General features: G+C 46.2%; 1 protein-coding gene across 1 annotated transcript in view; it reads left to right on the top strand.

The window, feature by feature from the left end:
* The first annotated feature begins 384 nt into the window (after window positions 1-384).
* NR2E3 (nuclear receptor subfamily 2 group E member 3) overlaps window positions 385-20,244 on the top strand; it is a 29,241-nt gene continuing 9,381 nt past the window's right edge. Inside the window, exons 1-6 of the mRNA XM_043989666.1 lie at window positions 385-442; window positions 6,447-6,573; window positions 7,012-7,115; window positions 7,366-7,632; window positions 12,851-13,032; window positions 19,245-19,485. Of these exons, the coding sequence (XP_043845601.1) occupies window positions 385-442; window positions 6,447-6,573; window positions 7,012-7,115; window positions 7,366-7,632; window positions 12,851-13,032; window positions 19,245-19,485 (979 nt within the window). The remainder of the gene's footprint in view (window positions 443-6,446; window positions 6,574-7,011; window positions 7,116-7,365; window positions 7,633-12,850; window positions 13,033-19,244; window positions 19,486-20,244) is intronic.

Here is a 20,244-nt window from a genome sequence, read left to right as displayed (position 1 = left end):
GGGCTCTCAGAGGGCTTTTAGGTCTTCTGAATCCCTGATGAGCCACAGGGCAGGCCTAGGTACCTCCGTCTTTTGAGTTAGGTGCTGTTTGCTATAACTGCATCAGAAGCTGGACCTGGTAGACTTCCGTTTCCCATGTTTCTTGGCTGGGCTCTCAATCAGGAGCGATGATGCTGGGGTTCACTCTGAGTGCTAGGAGGCCAAAGGCTGGGGAAATCTGAAGGTTCCCAAGAAACAGCCAAGCTTCTCAGAGCACAGAAGATTGGCTCCCAAATACCCAGCACCCCTTGGTGCTTCTTTGGACCAGTCCTAGGCTGTGGCACCAGGAAACTTTCTCAAGGCTTCCCCACTGAGATCCACCCTCCTTTCCTGCAGAGTGCAAGGATGTCTGCTTCCCCCTCTGATCCCTCCACACCCACTGATCGGGAGGACAGCCAGACAGGTAAGGGCTTTGCTCATCTCTTTTCTGGGGACCCCTTCCCCCTTTGCCCCAAAGTTCCTAATGCCATCTTGGATAAGAGGGGAGTAGAATGGAAGGCAGATAGATTCAGAAGGAAGGAACATTGTAGGACAGACAAGAATGCTTTCCAAGAATGCCTTTAGACTAGGCTGTTAGAACACCACCCTATAGAAAAAGTGTCAAACTCAAATAGAAATGGCCACTAAGCCATTTGTAAGAATACCTGCAGGTTGCATATTGGCTTAGAAAACCACATAGTAACATTATCTATATCTTATTGCATTTTGTATTTATTTTGTTAAATATTTCCCAACTGTATCTTAATCTTGTTTGTGTTGCACTTAGGAGTGTTGCGGGTCACATACACGATGGACACTTTTGCTCTCCAGGGTTGTGTCTCTGGAAAAATCCCAGCACTCCTCAGGCAGCCAAATGTGGGGAGGGTTTACATTGAGAAACCCTCCTCCCAACCCAGAAGTCCTAAGCAAAATCTACTTTCAAGTGATCACAATCTTATTGTTAAAGTTTTTGGGGGACCAAATGGAGGAAAATCTTCCAGAAGTCTAGAGCAGAAGAGCCTCAATTTTTTTTCTGAGCACACATGCCCAGAATACCTACCTCTAACTGGGCACCAAGGCAGGGAGCCAGACAGCAATTTGAGCTCCAGCAGGACCTGGGCTGTGTTTGAGTAACACAACCAGGGTTAGTTTTTCTTCTCCTCCACCTTTCCCCTCACCCCAGTCACTATCATCCCCCAAGACAAACCAGTGGCCTTTTAAAATAGTGACCAAGAAAGATATAAATTCTTTTTTTTTGTTTGTTTGTTTTAGTGAGGCAATTGGGGTTAAGTGACTTGCCCAGGGTCACACAGCTAGTAAGTGTTAAGTGTCTGAGGCCGGATTTGAACTCAGGTCCTCCTGACTCTAGGGCCGGTGCTCTATCCACTGCGCCATCTAGCTGCCCCTCATTTTTGAATGAATTGATTTTTTTTGACTGTGTGTGTGTGTGTGTGTGTGTGTGTGTGTGTGTGTGTGTGTGTGTGTGTGGTTGGTTGGTTGGTTCCAGGAAAGGTGCCTGGAGAAGCCAGGAGAGAAAAGTTGTCTTCTTTCTAGGTTTAAGGAGAGTGTATGTGTGTGTGTGTGGGGGGCAGTATGTGCATGTTGGGGATGGAGTAGAGAGTATGGGGAGATAGGGAGAAATTGGGAGAATCGGGGGATAAGATGCAGAGCAGAAGGAGCAACTATGCCAGGTGGGAGCCATTGTCCCCCAGTGGGGATGGTGGGGAGGGTGCCTTCTGAGTCCTGGTTTCTTTATCTTTAAAATGGCTACTAGGAGGCCTTTCCAGCCTAGGAAGATATTGTTAGGCTCAAGGGAAAGATAATGTATATGTGAACAGACTTTGTAAACTGAAAGCAGTGTGCAAGATTGTTACTGATGTCATCCTGACAGAATTTCAGAACCAAAGGCCGTCTGGTCCCATTCATATCTGAACCAGTGTCCTCTCTAACCCCAATTGCCTCCAAGAAAAAATGCTTATTGCCTAAGGCAGACAGGTTAAGTGACTTACCCAGGGTCACAACACCAGTGTATGAGACAGGATTCAAACTTATCTTTCTGACTCCAAATTAAGAACTTTTACCAACTGCGTGCTGCCTCTCTGTCATCTTTGACATATGGTCATCCAAACTTTGCCTGAAGACCACAAGTGGGGGAGAACCCACTATGTCCTGAAGCTGGCGATTTCTCTTTTAGATAGTTCTGATTCTTGGGAAATGTGTCCTGAACTCACTCTCACACACACACTCTCTCTCTCTCTCTCTCTCTCTCTCTCTCTCTCTCTCTCTCTCTTAATCAATTCACAAGCATTTGTTAACCTTTCACTCTGAACCAGTTTTTGTAGTAGGAACAGAGAGTTAAAAAGATTAAATTAAATTAAAATTTAAAATTTAAAAAACTTAAAAAGTCACTATTTTTACAGGCTTTGTGTAGGGAGGTGCAATGTGTACACAAGGAAATACAATGCAGACCCAAACATGACTGGGGCAAAGGCAAAACCTGGGTCTTTCTTATGCCATTTATTATGTGTAAGTCCTTGATAAGACTGTGGGGCCCTGTGGTTCAGAGCCATTTAGCATCCCGAGAATCAGAGAATCAGAGACCTAGAGCTAGAAGGGACCACAGAGGATATGTAGCCCAATCCTTCACGTTCTACATGAGGAAACTGAAGTTCAACTGTCTCCTTCCCCAGGTTAAGTGACTTGTCCAAAGTCACGTGGGTAGTAAGCATCAGAGGTAGAATTGGGACCCAGGTCTTCTCTGTCCAGAGCCAGGGCCTTCCCACTGTACCACACTGCCCTGGAGAATATTGACGTGAAATACATGTTTGTGTGTGTGTGTGTGTGTGTGTGTGTGTGTGTGTGTGTGTGAGAGAGAGAGAGAGAGAGAGAGAGAGAGAGAGAAAGAGAGAGAGAAGGTTTATAAGGGTTGACCGTACTTACACTTGGTCAGTAGCGTAGAAACACTGGAGCAAACTACCAAGTTAAAAAGAATAATTAGTTAAAATTAGTTTTAAAATGAATTAAAAATGGGGGCAACTAGGTGGCGCAGTGGATAAAGCATGAGCCCTGGATTCAGGAGTACCTGAGTTCAAATCCAGCCTTGGATACTTGACACTTACTAGCTGTGTGACCCTGGGCAAGTAATTTAACCCCCATTGCCCTGCAAAAAAAAAAAAAAAAGAATTAAAAGCTACTAGTTGGCTGATCAACCAGTGGCATTACCCTTGGTACTCCCTCTTCTTGTTGCTGCCCTGACCTTTCTCCACAGGGATCAGGGGCCCATAATCTCCCCCACAACTGAATTTGCCTTACAAGGTGTTGCTTGCCCCAGATGTGGAGAAAGTTAGCTATGGCTCTACATATTCTCACTCCTCAGCTTGGGCTCAGGGCTGGGGGCCAGTGGGACCTCATTCCTCATTACCCTTACTGCTTTTCTTCATCCTCTCACCTTTTTCTGAGTGGTACAGACTTTAAATATAGAAAAACTATTTACACTCTTACATCTTGTCTGCTCTGGATATCTCAGAATTAGAATCCAGAATTGGATGGAAACATGGGTGATATAGTCCAACCCAGACTTAGAAAGTCTGTGACTGTGACGTACCTGAGAAATGGTCATACAGTGTGTCCTGGAAGAGCTCCAAGTTACAAAGAGCCCACCGCCTCTCCGGCTGGCTCATTCAACTCTAACTATGAGAAAGACCTCCTCCTAAAACCAGCCTGTGTTTGGCTTTTTTACAACCTGTATTGTTCTTGGTTCTGCCATATGGGCTCCAACAGTTGAATCTCTCTTGTATCTGCTCCTCCTGAGTCCTGCCTTCTTCGGACCAAAGGGTTCCTATTTCTTCAAATTGAGAATTTATTATAGCTGGCTCATAAATCCCTTCATGGTCACCATCTGAAAAATTTCTATAGCTCAAATTAGCTGGCTCGGCATCTGAAACTTTCTATAGCTGGCTGCCTATCTGACTGCTGCTAGCTGCCTATTTGTAGGCTATTACCTGTCTTGCCAGTCTGAAAGGGCTGCCCCCTTCCCAACTGCTTCTCCCAAATTGATAAGAAACAAGATTAAGGGGCAGCTAGGTGGTGCAGTGGATAGAGTACTGGCCCTGGAGTCAGGAGTACCTGAGTTCAAATCCGGCCTCAGACACTTAAGACTTACTAGCTGTGTGACCCTGGGCAAGTCACTTAACCCCAATTGCCTCACTAAAAAAAAAAAAAAGAAAGAAACAAGATTAAAAAGCCTCCTTTCAATTTAACAACAAAAACAGGGTTTATTGATATGGATTAAACTTAGAAAAGCAAGAAATCCGACCTGTGAACTTCCGTACATGGACTCTGCTGCTTCCTATCTCCCTGTGCTTCTCTAGCTCTGTGGGTGTGTGGGTGTGGCTGCCACTGCCACGCCACCTGCCCCCCCCCCCCAGCTCTTGCTCCTTCTCCGGTTGTTTCCCCTGCTCCCCTCTGCTCTATGTCTCCTTCACTCCAGCTCCTCTGGGCTTCTTCTCCTACCGAAGACCCCCTTCTTCACTACCTCCTCCTTTCACTACTCCGTCCTCTTTTAAAAAAACCCTTCTCTCTTACAGGAACCTTGGGCCGGCCGCCCCCCCCCCCCAAGCTAATTCACTGGCTGTGCAGGGCTGTGCCCAAGGCCAACTGAGGCACGGAGCCTTTGTGCAGGGCATGCCCGGAACGGGTGGAGGGACCTGGGACGTGCCGGGTTTTGGGGTGGGGTGGGGTGGGGGGCAGGGAGCTGCACGGGACGCCCCTGAGGCTTTCCTAATTTTAGCCAAAGGTGGGGTCCCAAATCAATTCTTACAAAATGATTCCTATATGAGGCAGCTGGTAACACATTCGAGTATTAGACTTGAGGTTAGGAAGACCTGGATTTAAACTCTGCCTTACTGGCTAAATGACCCTGGCCAAATAGGGGATGAAAAGTAGCACCGACTTTCCGAGGTTGTTGTGAAGGACCTTTCTTTCTTTTAAAAATTTTTTTATTTTGCAGGGCAATGAGGGTTAAGTGACTTGCCCAGGGTCACACAGCTAGTAAGTGCCAAGTGTCTGAGGTCAGATTTGAACTCAGATACTCCTGAATCCAGGGCCATGCTTTATCCACTGCGCCACCTAGCTGCCCCCTGTAAAGCACATTTCTAAACCTTAAAGCGCTATCTAAAGATTAGCTGTTATTGTATGTTATAGACTTGAGGTCTTTCCCCATTCTGATGGCCCTGTTCTAGATAGTTTCCAGCTTATCAATATCCTTACTAAGATGTAGTACCCAGAACGGAACACAACATTCTTAAGCAGAGCTAATTAGCCCGACTCTTGGAAAGCTTGGGCCTCTCTTAATGCAGCCCAAGATCCCATTGGCTTTTTTTGACTGCTATATCTTGCTATTGACTCCTATTGAGCTTACAAGTCCACTAAGACCCTCAGGTCTTCTTCAGAACTGCTACCCAGCCTTTCCTTCCCCGATCTTGTGCCTATGAAGTTGATTTCTGGAAGTGATGTGAAAGGCTTTTTCATTTATGCTTATTAACTTGCTTGAACAAGACAGCCAGGAATGTTTTTTTTTTTTTTTCCTGGACCCTGAGTACTCTGCTGGGGCTTAGCTCAGATTGGCTTGAGTACAAACTGTATGGGTCATGGGAGTGTAGAGTTAGAGCTGGCAGGGACCTTCCTTAGGTGCCATTGAGTCCAATCTCCTAATTTTACAGATGAGGAAACTGAGGCACAGAGCTCTTTGGTGGTTTGCCCCAGGATCCCACAGCTAGTAAGTGTCCGAGGTTGGATTTGAACAGACATCTTCCTGACTATGAGTCCAGTGATTGATCCACTATGGTTCCTGGCTGCCTCTGGATACTTTTCTTCTCCTAGTATTCCCTTTGTTGTTATTCAGTCATGTCCAACTCTATGTGACCCCTTTTGGGGTTTTCTTGGCCGAGATACTGGAGTGGTTTGCCTTCTCCCGCTTATTTTACAGATGAGGAAACTGAGGCAAGCAGGGTGAAGTGACTTGCCCAGGGTCACGCACCTAGTGTCTGAGACCAGATTTGAACTCAGGAAGAAGAGCCTTCCTGACTCCAGGTCTGGTGCTCTATGCACTATGGTGCCACCTAGCCGTCCTATATCCCTAAGCTTTATTCCATTTACCTCTATCATGAGGTAGCCAAACAGCACACCTGGATGCAATGTGAGCCCTCCCCCACTCCCAGCATTTCTGTAACACACCTCTGTCAGGGACTGCCCCTGCCCTTTCAGAGGTAGGGGTGGAGTCTGATGGGCTCTACACCTGCTCATGCCATTTCTACCCCAAGGGAGTTTGCTCCAGGGCTTAGAATTCTTGAGCAGTGTCTCTGGTTGGCAGTGTTGCTTGGTCCAGCAGTGTTCCTCCACCCCAACCCCCCTTCTTCCCTCTCCTCCAGGTCTGAGTCCCGGGCTCCTCTGCAGGGTGTGTGGGGACAGCAGCAGTGGGAAGCACTATGGCATCTATGCCTGTAATGGCTGCAGTGGCTTCTTCAAGAGGAGCGTGAGGAGGAAGCTCATTTACAGGTGAGGAGGGCCCTGCATGCCATCACTGTGTGGTGATGGGAACACCCACTCCCTGTGAGTTAGCAGAGGTAGGGCGTTGTCTCCAGAAGATCCCTGGGAAAAACGTAGGTTGTGCCAGGGAAGGCAGCACAACTCAAAATCTGCTTGAATTTTTTGTGACCTGCCTTCTCCCCCTGCCCTGCCCTGCCCCCCGCCCTGGCTGGGCAACCAGGAACCCTCCCTGAATGAAGAGTTCATACATAGACCCACCCATCACCAGCCCAGATCCTTCTGTGGGGAGAGGGGACAAAGACAGGGCACAGATGGGTCTCTGCTTTCTCTAAATAATTAACTAGCATTTTAAAGCACCTACTATGTGCCAGGAACTGTATAGGTGCTGGACATACAAAAACAAGAATGAAACCTCCCCCTTCAAGGAGCTTACATTCCACCCTATAGGTGCCAGGCTGGTTCAGGGACATGCCCCGTGGACAAGGCCCACAGAAACCAGTGCCAGGCCTGCCGACTGAGGAAGTGTCTGCAGTCAGGGATGAACAAGGATGGTGAGTCGGGGAGGGGTGTGGGGTCTATGAGGACCAGAGGTGACTCTATTAATCATGGAACAGGAAACCTTGAATTGGAAAGGCTGGAGTTACTCTGGTAGGAAGTTCTGAGCTCTCTTCCTTCCTGGGGTCTATGAGTTTATTGGGTGCAGGACGCTGCCATGCAGCTAAACCAGCTGGCCCCTGGTGATGTGATTACTCAGAAGGCTCCCTGGAGGAGGGGCCTCAACCCAGGTTCTGGTTTCCCCAGCGGTCCAGAATGAGCGCCAGCCCCGCAGCACGGCTCAGGTGCGTCTGGACAGCATCGAGCTCGACTCCAACCTCAGGCCAGAGCATCTCACCACTACCCACGCCGGCCCCCAGCCTGTCAGCCCTATGGTGCTTGGCCTCCGGGTTCCTACATCTGCCTCCGTAACCGTGGTCCCTGGTACTCGGGCTCTGACGCCTCCAGGAAATCATCGCTTCATGGCCAGTCTCATGACAGCCGAGACGTGTGCAAAGCTAGAGCCAGAGGATGGTGAGTGTGCCCAGCCTTCTGAGGCCCCTTAGACAACTGGCCCAAGTTCTTCATATGGACGTAGGCAGGCCACGGGAACACAAAGCAGGCATGTTCTTACCTTAGACCTTCTCTGACGCCCCAGACCAGGGACTAGGGTGCTCACTCATTTCTACCTGCTGCATTAAACTGTTGCATTTTTCTCTTTTACCTGCAGAGATGTCCAATTCAAAGTAATAAGCATTTATTAAGCACCAGCTGTATACTTGGTCTTGGAACTGTGGAGATGAACAAGATATAGTCCCTGGCCTTAATGGGCTTAGAATCTGGTAGGGGATGTAAGATAAATACAGAACTACTGAATAGTATCCATGTCAAACCTCTTTCCTCCAGTAGTGCAGATTGTAGCCCACCCCTGCCTTGTGTGTCATCCTCATGGCATCATAAGTGCATAAAATAGGCAGGAACAAAATATAATGAGATTTCCAAGGAGATAGAGATCACTGTCAGCCAGGGGACCAGGGAATGTTTTGTGAAAGAGGTAACAGCTGAGCTGAATCTTGAGAGATTCTGCCAGGCAGAAATGAGAAAGAATGACTAAAATATAGGGGATGGATGGCTCAGAGCAAGGAAGGGTGGGAGGAGTTAGGAGATGGTAAGTCATCCAGTTTGGCAAGATCATAGGATACATAAGGGGGAGTCTTGTGAACAAGGACTGGGAAGGTGATCAGAGGGCAGTCTGTGGAACCACTGAAACTGACAAAATCAAAATTGTAGATTAGGAAGATTTCTCAGGTATCTGAGTAAAGAACAGTTTAGACCAGAGAGTGATGTGTTGTCCAAGTTACTTCATCTACTGGGCCTCCCTCAATTTTCTCTGCTGTAAAATGAGATGGCCTCTGAGGTGTCTTCCAGTTCCATCTATGGTCTTATGATCACACCATGGTGGTCATAGGGGTGGGAGTAGAAAGGAAGGGGCGGATGAGAGAGAAACTATGGAAGTGAAATCACTAAAACATGGCCACGAAACACTTGGGTGTGTGACAGAAAAAAAGAGGTGGAGGTGAGCAGAGATGGCATTTGTGAAGGTCAGAAAAAATGACTTCCTCTCCTGGTGTCCATCCAGGGGCTCTGAGCCTTCCCCATTGAGCAGGAGACTCCACAAAGGCTTTGATGGATCTGTGATCTTATCTATGTGGGTTAATCCCTTAACCAATGTAGATTACAACCCTCTAAGCCTTCTCATCCCAAGACATTCTTATTCTTATCTTTCCAAGAATCCTTCCTTGATAGAGAATCTACTCAATGACTTGCAGATCTTCCCTGGAGTTTTTTAGTATTTCATGGGCTCTCTCTGATTCCGTCCTCTTCTGCTTAGTACTTGTGCTAATGTCTTTTATGGACACCTCTTGTGCACCAATCACCACTGACAATATGTGCCAGCCTATTTTTATCTCTTCATCATGCATCTCTCCATTTGCCTTTGCCCGGGAGGCAGCGGAAAGGGGACCCAAGTTTAAATCCCAACTGCTTACTTGCTGGTATTAGAAGTAATAACTAACATTTATACAGCAGTTTAAGGTTTGCGAAGTGCTTAATAGATATATTTTCTATTTTGGTCCTCACAAGAATCCGGTGAGGTAGGCTCTATTATTATTTCCATTTACAGATAAGGACAATGAGGCTGAGAGGTTTCCAGGGTCATACACAGTGTCTGAATGAAAAAGCATTTTATCAAGCACTTACTCTGTGCCAAGGATTGTGCTAAACTTGGGGATACAATTGCAAAATCAAAGATAGTCCCTGCCTTCAAGGAGCTTACATTCTAGAGTAAGTCCCCACCAGTAGTTTGTATATATTCATGTTTACTTCTCTGTTCTTGCCCCCACCCCCAAACCGCCCACCCCGCCCCAGGAGGAGCCCCCTTGAGGGCAGGGACAATTTAATTTTTGCTCTGGTATTCCTAGTGCCATATACAGTGATTGGAACATAGTAGGTGCCTTATAGACTCTTGTGTTCTAATTTAACCTTGCTGGCCCCCTGTTTCCTTGTCTTCCAAATTGGGGAATGGGGTGGACCAGATGCTGCCTTATCTTAATGAAGTTTGGGATGAGGTTGGGATCCCAAGGTACAGTACAAGGAAGCATGGGGAGCACATCAAGAGAGAGGCAGCAAAGTCAAAGTAAAGCCAACCAGTGAGTGTGTGAGTGTGAGTGTGTGTGTGTGTGTGAGAGAGAGAGAGAGAGAGAGAGAGAGAGAGAGAGAGGCGCATTCAGGGCAGATGGAAGCAGGTCCCTGTGTCCCCAGGTAGAATTAATTGGGTGCCCTAGACCAAGTTGACTCTGGGGGTTTGAGTTTCTCCATTGGTTTCTTTCTTTAGCATGGGGTAGGAGGAGACTACTGAAGTCATGACACCTCTAATGTCCCTTCCGGCTGTAGGTCTATGATTCTAGGACCCATTATATTTAGTGAAATAGAGCAAAACTCAGACTTAAAAGCCTGCACACCTCTAAGAGCAAGTTACCCAGGCTTAGGGAAGGAAACAAGCATTTATTATGCACCTACTGTGTATCAGGCTCTGTGCTAAGCACCTTATGAATATTATCTCAGTTAGATTAATTTTTTTTTTTGGTGAGGCAATTGGGGTTAAGTGACTTGCCCAGGGTCACCCAGCTAGTAAGTGTCAAGTGTCTGAGGCTGGATTTGAACTCGGGTCCTCCTGAATCCAGGGCCAGTGCTCTATCCACTGCACCACCTAGCTGCTCCTAGATTAAAATTATTCAAGGTTCTTTAGTTGGTTAACAGAAGTGATTTTTTTTTTTCAGCAAGCCTCTGTCAAAACCACTGACAAGGCATAAAACCAAGAACTATGTGCTCACCTCTTGCCTCTGTCATAGTGGGCTTCCTGAATAAACACTGTGTAGTGTAGAGTGATTCTCTAAGGACATGAGGTTCTCATATGTTCTTGCTGGGAGGTGATGTTGTGCTGATGAAAACAGACCCTAAAACACTCCAGGGCCCTTACAGTGAGATCCATGGACACTTTAGAGAAATCCAGGTGGCAATCAACACAGGAAAAGCCATGTGTGTGAAAAATCCATTATGGCAGCTGTTGAATGTTAATTAGTCCATTAGGCTAAATACCTTGGACTGGTGGGCCAGATAGAGGAAGCAAGGAAGGGAAGGAAGGGAAGGAAGGGAAGGAAGGGAAGGAAGGGAAGGAAGGGAAGGAAGGGAGGGAGGGAGGAAAGGAAGAAAAGAAGGGAGGGAGGGAGGAAGAAAGGAAGTAAAAGAAGGAAGGGAGGGAGGGAGGAAAGAAACAAGAATTTATTAAGCACCTACTATGTGCCAGGTACTGTACTAGGTACTTTACAAATATTATCTCATTTGAATTAATAACTCATGGGGGCAGCTAGGTGGTGCAGTGGATAAAGCACCAGCCCTGGATTCAGGAGGATCTGAGTTCAAATCTGCTTCAGACACTTGATACTTACTAGCTGTGTGACCCTGGGCAAGTCACTTAACCCTCATTGCCCTGCAAAACAAACAAACAAACAAAAGAATTAATAACTCACAATAACAATGATCTAGACCCAGAATTTAGGAGAAGGAAATGCTGGATTGTAATTTGTAAATTTCATAGTGCTTTCAATGATCACAAGCTGATTCCTGCTGCCAAAGTACATTTTTAAAATGATGATATCCTTCTGGCCATGTTATAATAACAGCTCTCATTTATATAACACTTTAAGGTGTGCAAAGTACTTTACATATATTAACCCATTTGATTCTCATTCTGAGGTGAATAGTATTATTATCTTGATTTTACAGATGAGGAAACTGAGGATGAGAAAGCTAGAAAGTGTCTGAGGCAGCATTTGAACTCAGGTCTTTCTGATTCAAGCCCAGCACTTAGCTAGCTTAAGGCTATCAATCTTGGACCACCACCATTTCAGACAAATCTAAATGGAAGGTTACTCAAAAGGCAATGAAAAAATACACAGTAGATGCAAGTTGTTGTTCAGTTGTGTCTGACTCTTCGTGACCCCTTTGGGGGTTTTCTTGGCAGAGATACTGGAGTGATTTGCCATTTCCTTCTCCAGCTCATTATACAGATGAGGAAACTAAGGCAAACAAGGTTAAATGACTAGACAGCTACTAAGGGTCTGATCTTGGATTTGAACTCAGGAAGATGAGTCTATCCACTTGTTTGATTTACTGTATTGCCCAGCTGCCACTAGGCTGAAGCAAATTATGAGCATAAGTACCTACCTGCGGGTTACAAAGAGTAGTGTTGTCTAGGTTTTAAAAAGACTCATTTGGGGGCAGCTAGGTGGTGCAGTGGATAAAGCACTGGCCCTGGATTCAGAAGGACCTGAGTTCCAATCCATTCTCAGACACTTGACGATTACTATAGCTGTGTGACCTTGGGCAAGTCACTTAATCCTCATTGCCCCCACCACCACCACCAAAGGAATCCTCTGCCACCAAAAGACTCATTTATATTTAGTTATGTTTTCCTTATTTTCTTCACATGTCTGTCTACCTTATCTCTCCCTAACTTGGGCTCTGGGGACAAGAGAAAGAGAGGGCATTTTTGGGGGGTGGGGCAATGAGGGTTAAGTGACTTGCCCAGGGTCACACAGCTAGTAAGTGTTGAGTGTCTGAGGCTGGATTTGAACTCAGGTCCTCCTAAATCCAGGGCTCGTGCTTTATCTACTGCGCCACCTAGCTGCCCCAAGAGAAGGCATTTTTAACCTGGGTACCTGGGAGGACTGAATGGTACTTTTAACTGAAATTTGGAAGGCAGGAGGAGGGGAAGTTTTAGAGATTGATTTTTTTTTTTTGACTAGGTAAAGGAGGCCATTCTTTGCCTCTTTTCTTACCTTGTCTTAATCAATGAATGGGTGTTGCCTCAGGTAGACCTGGGAAAGATCTTAGCTTAAAAAGGCCAAAGTCTCCCGCTGCATCTGGGGCCATCTCCAATCACCCTGATCTATGTCTAGCCACTGGACCCCAATGACTCCGGAGGAGAGAGTGAAGCCCAACCTTCCCTCACTTAAATCCAATTCACTGTAGGTCATGGCATCATGCTGATGTCATGGTCCTCTTTGAGAATGAAGGACAAACCACAACAGCCACCAGTGGAACATCTCATTAGGGCAGCCCAGCAAGAAGGGAGGGTTATAGCATTAAGGCCAGAGGCCAGGCACCATCTATCTGCCTTTTCTCTATGCAGCTGATGAGAATGTGGACGTCACCAGCAATGAGCCAGAGCGCCCCTTGACTGATGAACAGCAGGGCTCATACCCTTCCACTAGCCCCGAGAGTGTCTATGAGACATCTGCACGCCTGCTCTTCATGGCTGTGAAGTGGGCAAAGAACCTCCCTGTATTCTCTAACCTGCCCTTCAGAGACCAGGTAAATTCAGTGAACTTCTAAAGCTGTATCCATATTATCAGAATCTCTACCTATTTTCCTTAAGTCCCACCTACTCCACAAGAAGTTCTACACCTTCATAAACCACCCTACTGCTACCCAACCCAACTCCCCAATATTTTATTCTATTTTTTTTGCAGGGCAATGGGGGTTAAGTGACTTGCCCAGGGTTACACAGCTGGTAAGTGTCAAGTGTCTGAGGCCGGATTTGAACTCAGGTACTCCTGAATCCAGGGCCAGTGCTTTATCCATTGTGCTACCTAGCTGCCGCCCCCCCCCCAATATTTTATTTTAAAGAAGGTTTGTACTGTTACTGTCATGGGGGAAATTGGTGGTGGGGGTCCTTAGATATTCCTCTTTAAAGAATTACACCCTTGGAGCAGCTAGGTGGCACAGTGGATAGAGTACCAGCCCTGGATTCAGGAGGACCTGAGTTCAAATCCGGCCTCAGACACTTAACACTTACTAGCTGTGTGGCCCTGGGCAAGTCACTTAACCCCAATTGCCTCACAAAAAACCCTCTTGCATACAAATCCAATTGGAATAAAATAATCTTTTATTTGGTCACTAGAGAAAGTAACCAAGAGAGAAGTCAAAAACTTCTCTAGAGGGGCGATGGGACAGAGACATGATTCTCTGAGATACCTATTTCCTCGAACTGGAGAAAGACCATACCTTTCATAAAGGGTAGATGGGGTGATCACCTGACAATGGAAAGTTCCCGTTGGGGGTGGGGGAAGGCTTGAATGAGAGATGGTGGCCTGGACTTCTGGAGTTATCTCTGTCCCCTGGCACTGACCAGGCAGTAGCCAAACCTAATGGACTTATCTTCCTTCTTTCTTTCTTTCTTTCTTTCTTTCTTTCTTTCTTTCTTTCTTTCTTTCTTTCTTTCTTTCTTTCTTTCTTTCTTTCTTTCTTTCTTTCTTTCTTTCTTTCTTTCTTTCTTTCTTTCTTTCTTTCTTTCTTTCTTTCTTTCTTTCTTTCTTTCTTTCGAGGCAATTGGGGTTAAGTGACTTGCCCAGGGTCACACAGCTAGTAAGTGTTAAGTGTCTGAGGCGGGATTTGAACTCAGGTACTCCTGACTCCAAGGCCGGTGCTCTATCCACTGCACCACCTAGCTGCCCCTATCTTCCTTACTTCTTAAGCTGTGTCTGTCCTTTAGTTTAGCTGGTCAGTTTAAACTTTAATAGTCCCAAATTCCTTGATATGCCCCAACCCCATATTATAACCCCTCTAAGTCTCCTCTTTTCCAAGACTAAGTATCCCTTTTCAACTGATATGTGGTGATGAGGCCTAATGTGTGTTGTCTCTTCCAATTAGAACGTAAGCTCTTTGAGATCAAGGACAGTGCTTGGCACATAGGAAGTACTTAAATGCTCATCATTCATTCATTCATTCATTCACTCATTTTCTTCAGCCCCCTCACCATTTTGGTCAGTCTAATTCCATAAGCTTCTTTGTGAGGAAGTGGGACTACAAAGACAAGAATGAAACAGGATCCACCCTCCCCTTCCTCTTTCCCCCACTCATCTATTTTTCCTATGTCTTTCCTAAACTGTGGTGCCCAGAACTGAAACAGGCCCCCCAGCTGTGCTCTGCCCAGAGCAGAATAGGACAGATTGATGACCTTCCTTGTCCTGGATGCTTTGCCTCTCTTCATACAGGCTAGGATAGCATTAACCTTATTTTTATTTTTTATTTTTTTGGGGGGACTGCCCTCTCATACTATTAACTCAAATAGAGGTTGCAGTCCACTCATACTCCCAAATCTTTTTTCATGGGAATTGTTGTCCAGTCACATCTCCAGCATCCAGTTGCCCTTCGTGTTTTGTCTTCCCCTATTTGAATGCAGGCTCCCTGAGAGCAGGAACCATCTTGGATTTCTTGTTTTTGTATCCCCAGCACTTTTCACAGCAAGCATGTATCTATGTATCTGTCCAGCTGTCTGTCCATCCACCTAGCTGGATTACATTTAATTACATTTAATGTGAAAGCCAGTAAGACCTAGGTTGGGATCCTGCCTTTGACACATCCTGGTTTTGTGTGGCCCTGGGCAAGTCACTCCCCTTTCAGTTCTCTGAGCAATTCTCTGAGACTCTAAATTGCAGAGACTGAGGGAATGAACTCCCCCTGGAGCTCCTATCCCAATGAAATTGCAGCTCCAGACCCTATCCCTAAATTTCATATGCTTACTCGGCAGTCTTGCCCCGTGGCCTGGCCTAGTTAAAATGTCCACTTCCTGGTGAGTTACCATGCACACTTATGCCTTCCCTCCTGCCCCTGGCAGGAGCCTGGGGTTGGGGGGAGGAGTATGATCAGCAGGAGTAGCTCTGGAGCCCTCTTTGGTTCTGGCTCCGGCTCTTCCAGCCTCTAGGCTCAAGGTAGAGGATCAGGGAGGGTATTTTATTAAACCTGTGATTATATTGGTACAAGAAGCTCTTAGTGAAGAACCTCCCTCTACCAGTGTAATTAAGAGGAGGTGGCTAGAACCAGAAGTCAGGTTAGGCTGATGAATGTGAGGAATGCCCAACAGGCAAAGGGCCTTACAACCTCTGATTGAAAGAGACCCAGCAGTACAATCTCTTCACAATCCCTGACAGTCCTGACTTGCATACTTTCAGTGGTGGGGAGCTCATTACCTCATGAGGTAACCATTTTCAGTCAGCTCTTGTTAGAAAATTCTTCCTTATATTTAGGGGCATATGCTTCCCCCCCCACCCCCCCCCCCTTTACTGTCATCAATTCAAGCAGTAGAATGTAAGCACCTTGCTGGCAGGGAAAATGTTTTAAAAAACCAACCTACTACATCCCCAATGCCTACCACAGTGCCTGGCACATAGTAGGTGCTTAATATTTGCTGAATTGAATTGCTGAAAATGCTTTAGTTTTAATTCTTTAGTGCAATTCAATTCAACAAACAGTTCTTTTCTCTCTTTGTCAACAGTGGGAAACCCTTTAGGGAAACTCAAAAGCCTTTCCCTTTCAAGGGCAGGTTTCATTCTATAGGAAGATAGAGGGGGAATTGTGAGATTTTGTTTCCTGATTGCAAAGGAGGAAACAGGTAGTAGAATTAGCAAAGAGGTCTACACCAGCAGTGAAACTGAGTTATGACTACTGGCAACTACCCCTGCCTTTTGTCTTTTCTTTTTTTTTTTCTTTTTTTTTTGCAGGGCAATGAGGGTTAAGTGACTTGCCCAGGGTCACACAGCTAGTAAGTATCAAGTGTCTGAGGCTAGATTTGAACTCAGGTCCTCCTGAATCCAGGGCCAGTGCTTTATCAGCTGTGCCACCTAGCTGCCCCTGCCTTTTGTCTTGATCTCCTTGGGTTGCCTGGGTGTGGTAGGCATGTGTTATACCACATTTGGCCCAGGGCTTTAGGTACAGCTGGTTTTGGTCAGTGTCCCAGACATTCTGGCTCCTCCTTGAAAGTGAATGAGGAAGGGGGTGGACTGTTCACACTCACCACTCCCCGACCCTGGGGGTATCAACATTTTAAAATCTTCTCTGATCACTGAACACTGATTCAAGAACCGAATGCTTCTGTTTTTCCAGGCTCTGAGCCTGCTTGGCATCTGAAGTTGAAGATTTTCCACCCTGAATAGTGTCATGGAGTCAGGAAGACTTGAGTTCAAATCTTGTTTCACACCCTTATTATCTAAGCTTGAGCAAGTCACTTAAACTTTCTCAGTCTTAGTTTCCTTATCTATCAAATGAGATAATATAGATGAAGAGTTTTACTAACCTTAAAGTGACATGTAAGTGCTAGTTATTATTCTTTTTATTGTCTTTATTATTTCCCCCTTCTGCTTCTGTGGCTGGCTGATCCAGTCTAGAATCTGTGCTGGGGATACAAAAAGAGGTAAAAGCCAGTCTCTGCCTTCAAGGAACTTGCAATCTAATAGCAGATAAATATATCACTAAGGCAACTAAAAAAGAACAAAACACTAAGAAGAGCCTTTAGGAAATAAAAACACTAATACTCCATGGCAATGCCCCAGGCAAACACAGACAACAAAAAGTGCCCTGACCTGTCCTAGCTCTCACCTAATAGCTTTTTTTTTTTTTTTTTGGTGAGGCAATTGGGGTTAAGTGACTTGCCCAGGGTCACACAGCCAGTAAGTGTCAGGTGTCTGAGGCCAGATTGGAACTCAGGACCTCCTGAATCCAGGGCCAGTGCTTTATTCACTGTGCCACCTAGCTGCCCCCTCAAATTTAATCTTGCCTGTTTTGTTACAGCATTTTGCCCTGTCAGGCTCCATTTGAATCCTGACTATGTCAACCAGTATATCAACTGTCCCTAAGCTGAGTGTCACCATAAGTTTGACAAACATGGCATCTACCTATGCCTTTTTCTTAATCATTGATAAAAATGGAAACAGCACAGGGTCAGACCCTTGGCACTCTCCACTGGAGAACTCCTTTAAAGCTCATATTATATCATCAGTGATTTCTCTGAATTGTTCATCCAGTTCAGAAAATACCTGACTATACACTATTCTCTGTCCTTCATATCATCCACAAGAATGGCATGAGATGCTTTGCTAAGGTTGATACTTTTATCATCTCCCCATCTATCATTTTAGTAACCCTGTCAAAATGAAAATGGGGAGGCAGAGACAAGATGGTGGAGAAAAGCCAGCAAGTTGCCTGAGTTCTCCTACGGTTCCCTCAAAAAGAACATTAAATCAAGCCTTTAAATGGATTCTGAAACTACAGAACCTACAAAAAGACTTCAGGAAAGGTCGGTCTCACTCTGGCAAAAAGGGAGCACAGCGCAGTTCAGTGCAGCTCAGTGCAGCACAGCACCGAGGGGGTCTAGGCAAGTCAGCAGGAAGCTCTTGGCCACAGCGGAGCAACTGAGGCCCCTTGATCCTGGCTCAGCAAGCTGGTGGTGCAGCAGGCCAGTTGTGAGATCCGCCAGCACCAGCTGAGAGGGCAGGCTGCCAGCTGGAGGGCCACCCATGGGACAGGCGTGACTAGGCCAGGACATTCCAGGCCTGGAGCAAGTGTAGGGAGCAAGCCCAGGGTAGTGAGGAATTCACATGCCATAGAGGCCTCAGAGTAGAAAGCCAGTGACACAGCCCCTATCCCCTAGCACAAGAAGCTTGAAACAGTAACCCTTGTCAGTTATCCTTGTGCCCCAGGAGCAGACCTCAATTTAAAAAAAATAAGCTACAATATGAGTAAGAAACAGAAAAGGACTCTTACCATTGAGAGCTTCTGTGTGAACAGGAAAGAGCTAAACACAAACTCAGATGAGGACAACACTCTCAAATTGCCTACATGTGAAGCCTCAAGAGGGAAGATGAATTGGTTTCAAGACCAAAAAGCCTTCTTGGAAGAGCTCAAAAAGGATTTTAAAAATCAATTGAGGGGCAGGTAGGTGGCGCAGTGAATAGAGCACAGGCCCTGGAGTCAGGAAGACCTGAGTTCAAATCCGACCTCAGTCACTTGACACGTACTAGCTGTGTGACCCTGGGCAAGTCACTTAACCTCAATTGCCTCACCCCCCAAAAACCAAAAAAAAAAAAAATCAATTGAGAGAAATGAAAGCAAGACAAGAAAATTATGAAAAAGAATCAACAGCTTGGAAAGGGAAGCACAAAGATTGACTGAAGAAAGCAATTCCTCAAAAAATCCATTTGGCCAAATGGAAAAGGAGGTACAAATGCTTACTGAAGAAAACAATGCCTTAAAAAATCAAATTGGACAGATGGAAGCTAATGACTCCATGAGACACCAGGAATTAGTCAAACAGAATCAAAAGAATGAAATAATAGAAGAAAATGTGAAATACCTCATTGAAAAGTCAAAATGAAAATGAGTTCAGTGTGGCAGGACCTGTTCTTGATGAAACCGTGCATCATGTCTCCCTTTGTAAAAGTTCTCTACCCATTTATTTTCAGCCCACTTGGGAGCCACCTGATTTCTGGTTTTTCTACCCAAATTATTCCTTAATCATAATTCTGTCACCTCTTTCTTTCCTAGTCTCCCTCCTCCCCCACCCCCCTTTCAGAAACAGCACAAAGACCCGGCCTGCATGACAGGTGTGCTCTGGGGGCCAGGCAGAGGGAGGACTTCTGCCCACTGTTCCCCAGGCAGTGGCACAGAGACTAGAGCAGTGGGCTTATCACCTCAGCAGCTGCTTCTGTCTTTTTTTTTGGAATCTCTCAGAAATGGTTCCCATTCCCTAGGTGATTTTGCTGGAAGAGGCCTGGAGTGAGCTGTTCCTTCTGTGTGCCATCCAGTGGTCTTTGCCCCTGGAGAGCTGTCCGCTGCTGTCTGTGCCAGACCCAACCCCTGGCATTCAGGGAAAACTCATGACTGCTGCAGTGGAGACTCAGATCCTGCAGGAAACCATTGCTCGATTTAAATCCCTCACAGTGGACCCCACTGAGTTTGCATGCATGAAGGCTCTTGTCCTCTTCAAACCAGGTAGGCAGTAAAGGCCAGAGTGTCTCCCAATGCCCTTTTTTTTTTTTTTTTTTTTTTTGCAGGACAATGGGGGTTAAATGACTTGCGCAGGGTTACACAGCTAGTAAGTGTCAAGTGTCTGAGGCCTGATTTGAACTCAGGTCCTCCTGACTCCAGGGCCGGTGCTCTATCCACTGAGCCACCTAGCTGCCCCCCAATACCTTTCTTAATGGAGCTGGGCACCGTCCCAGAGACTGGTTTGTTTTTGTCATCTTTGTTCCACATCATGGGCTTGGGCACTATGAAAGATCATCTCCTGCCTCCCTTCCCCACACCTGATTCATCCTGCTCTAACACTTCCCCCACACCCCCATAGACCTACAGGCTTCAAGCACCCTCCCCATAGTCAGGAAGCTGTATCCCTCCCCTGTCCTCTTACCGGCTTTTCGTCCATCCTAAGCACCTCCTCCATTTTCTCTACCCAAAGGGTCTGTTAGGGCAACATGAGTACAAGGGGCCCTCTCTGATACATTGACTGGCTTCACTTGGGCATGGGGGTTGTGTGTGTAGGGGGTGGCTTCTTGAAATGAAGATTCCTTCCCTTGGAGCAATTTAGCTACCTGCTGAAATCCCCAAGCCCTGAGACCAAAAGGCAACACCATGGCCCCTGGATTGGAAGTACCTTGTGGTCTGTGAGACCCCCCTGAGCCTGGTTCACAGTAAGGGTTCTCTGGAGTCCAGGAATCTTTTAATTTTCTTAAATAACTGTATTTCAGTATA

The sequence above is a fragment of the Dromiciops gliroides genome, chromosome 2 (genome assembly GCF_019393635.1).
Source record: "Dromiciops gliroides isolate mDroGli1 chromosome 2, mDroGli1.pri, whole genome shotgun sequence".
Classification (NCBI taxonomy): domain Eukaryota; kingdom Metazoa; phylum Chordata; class Mammalia; order Microbiotheria; family Microbiotheriidae; genus Dromiciops; species Dromiciops gliroides.
Note: the sequence above shows the minus strand (reverse complement) of the source record. Positions and strands in the feature narration are given on the sequence as shown.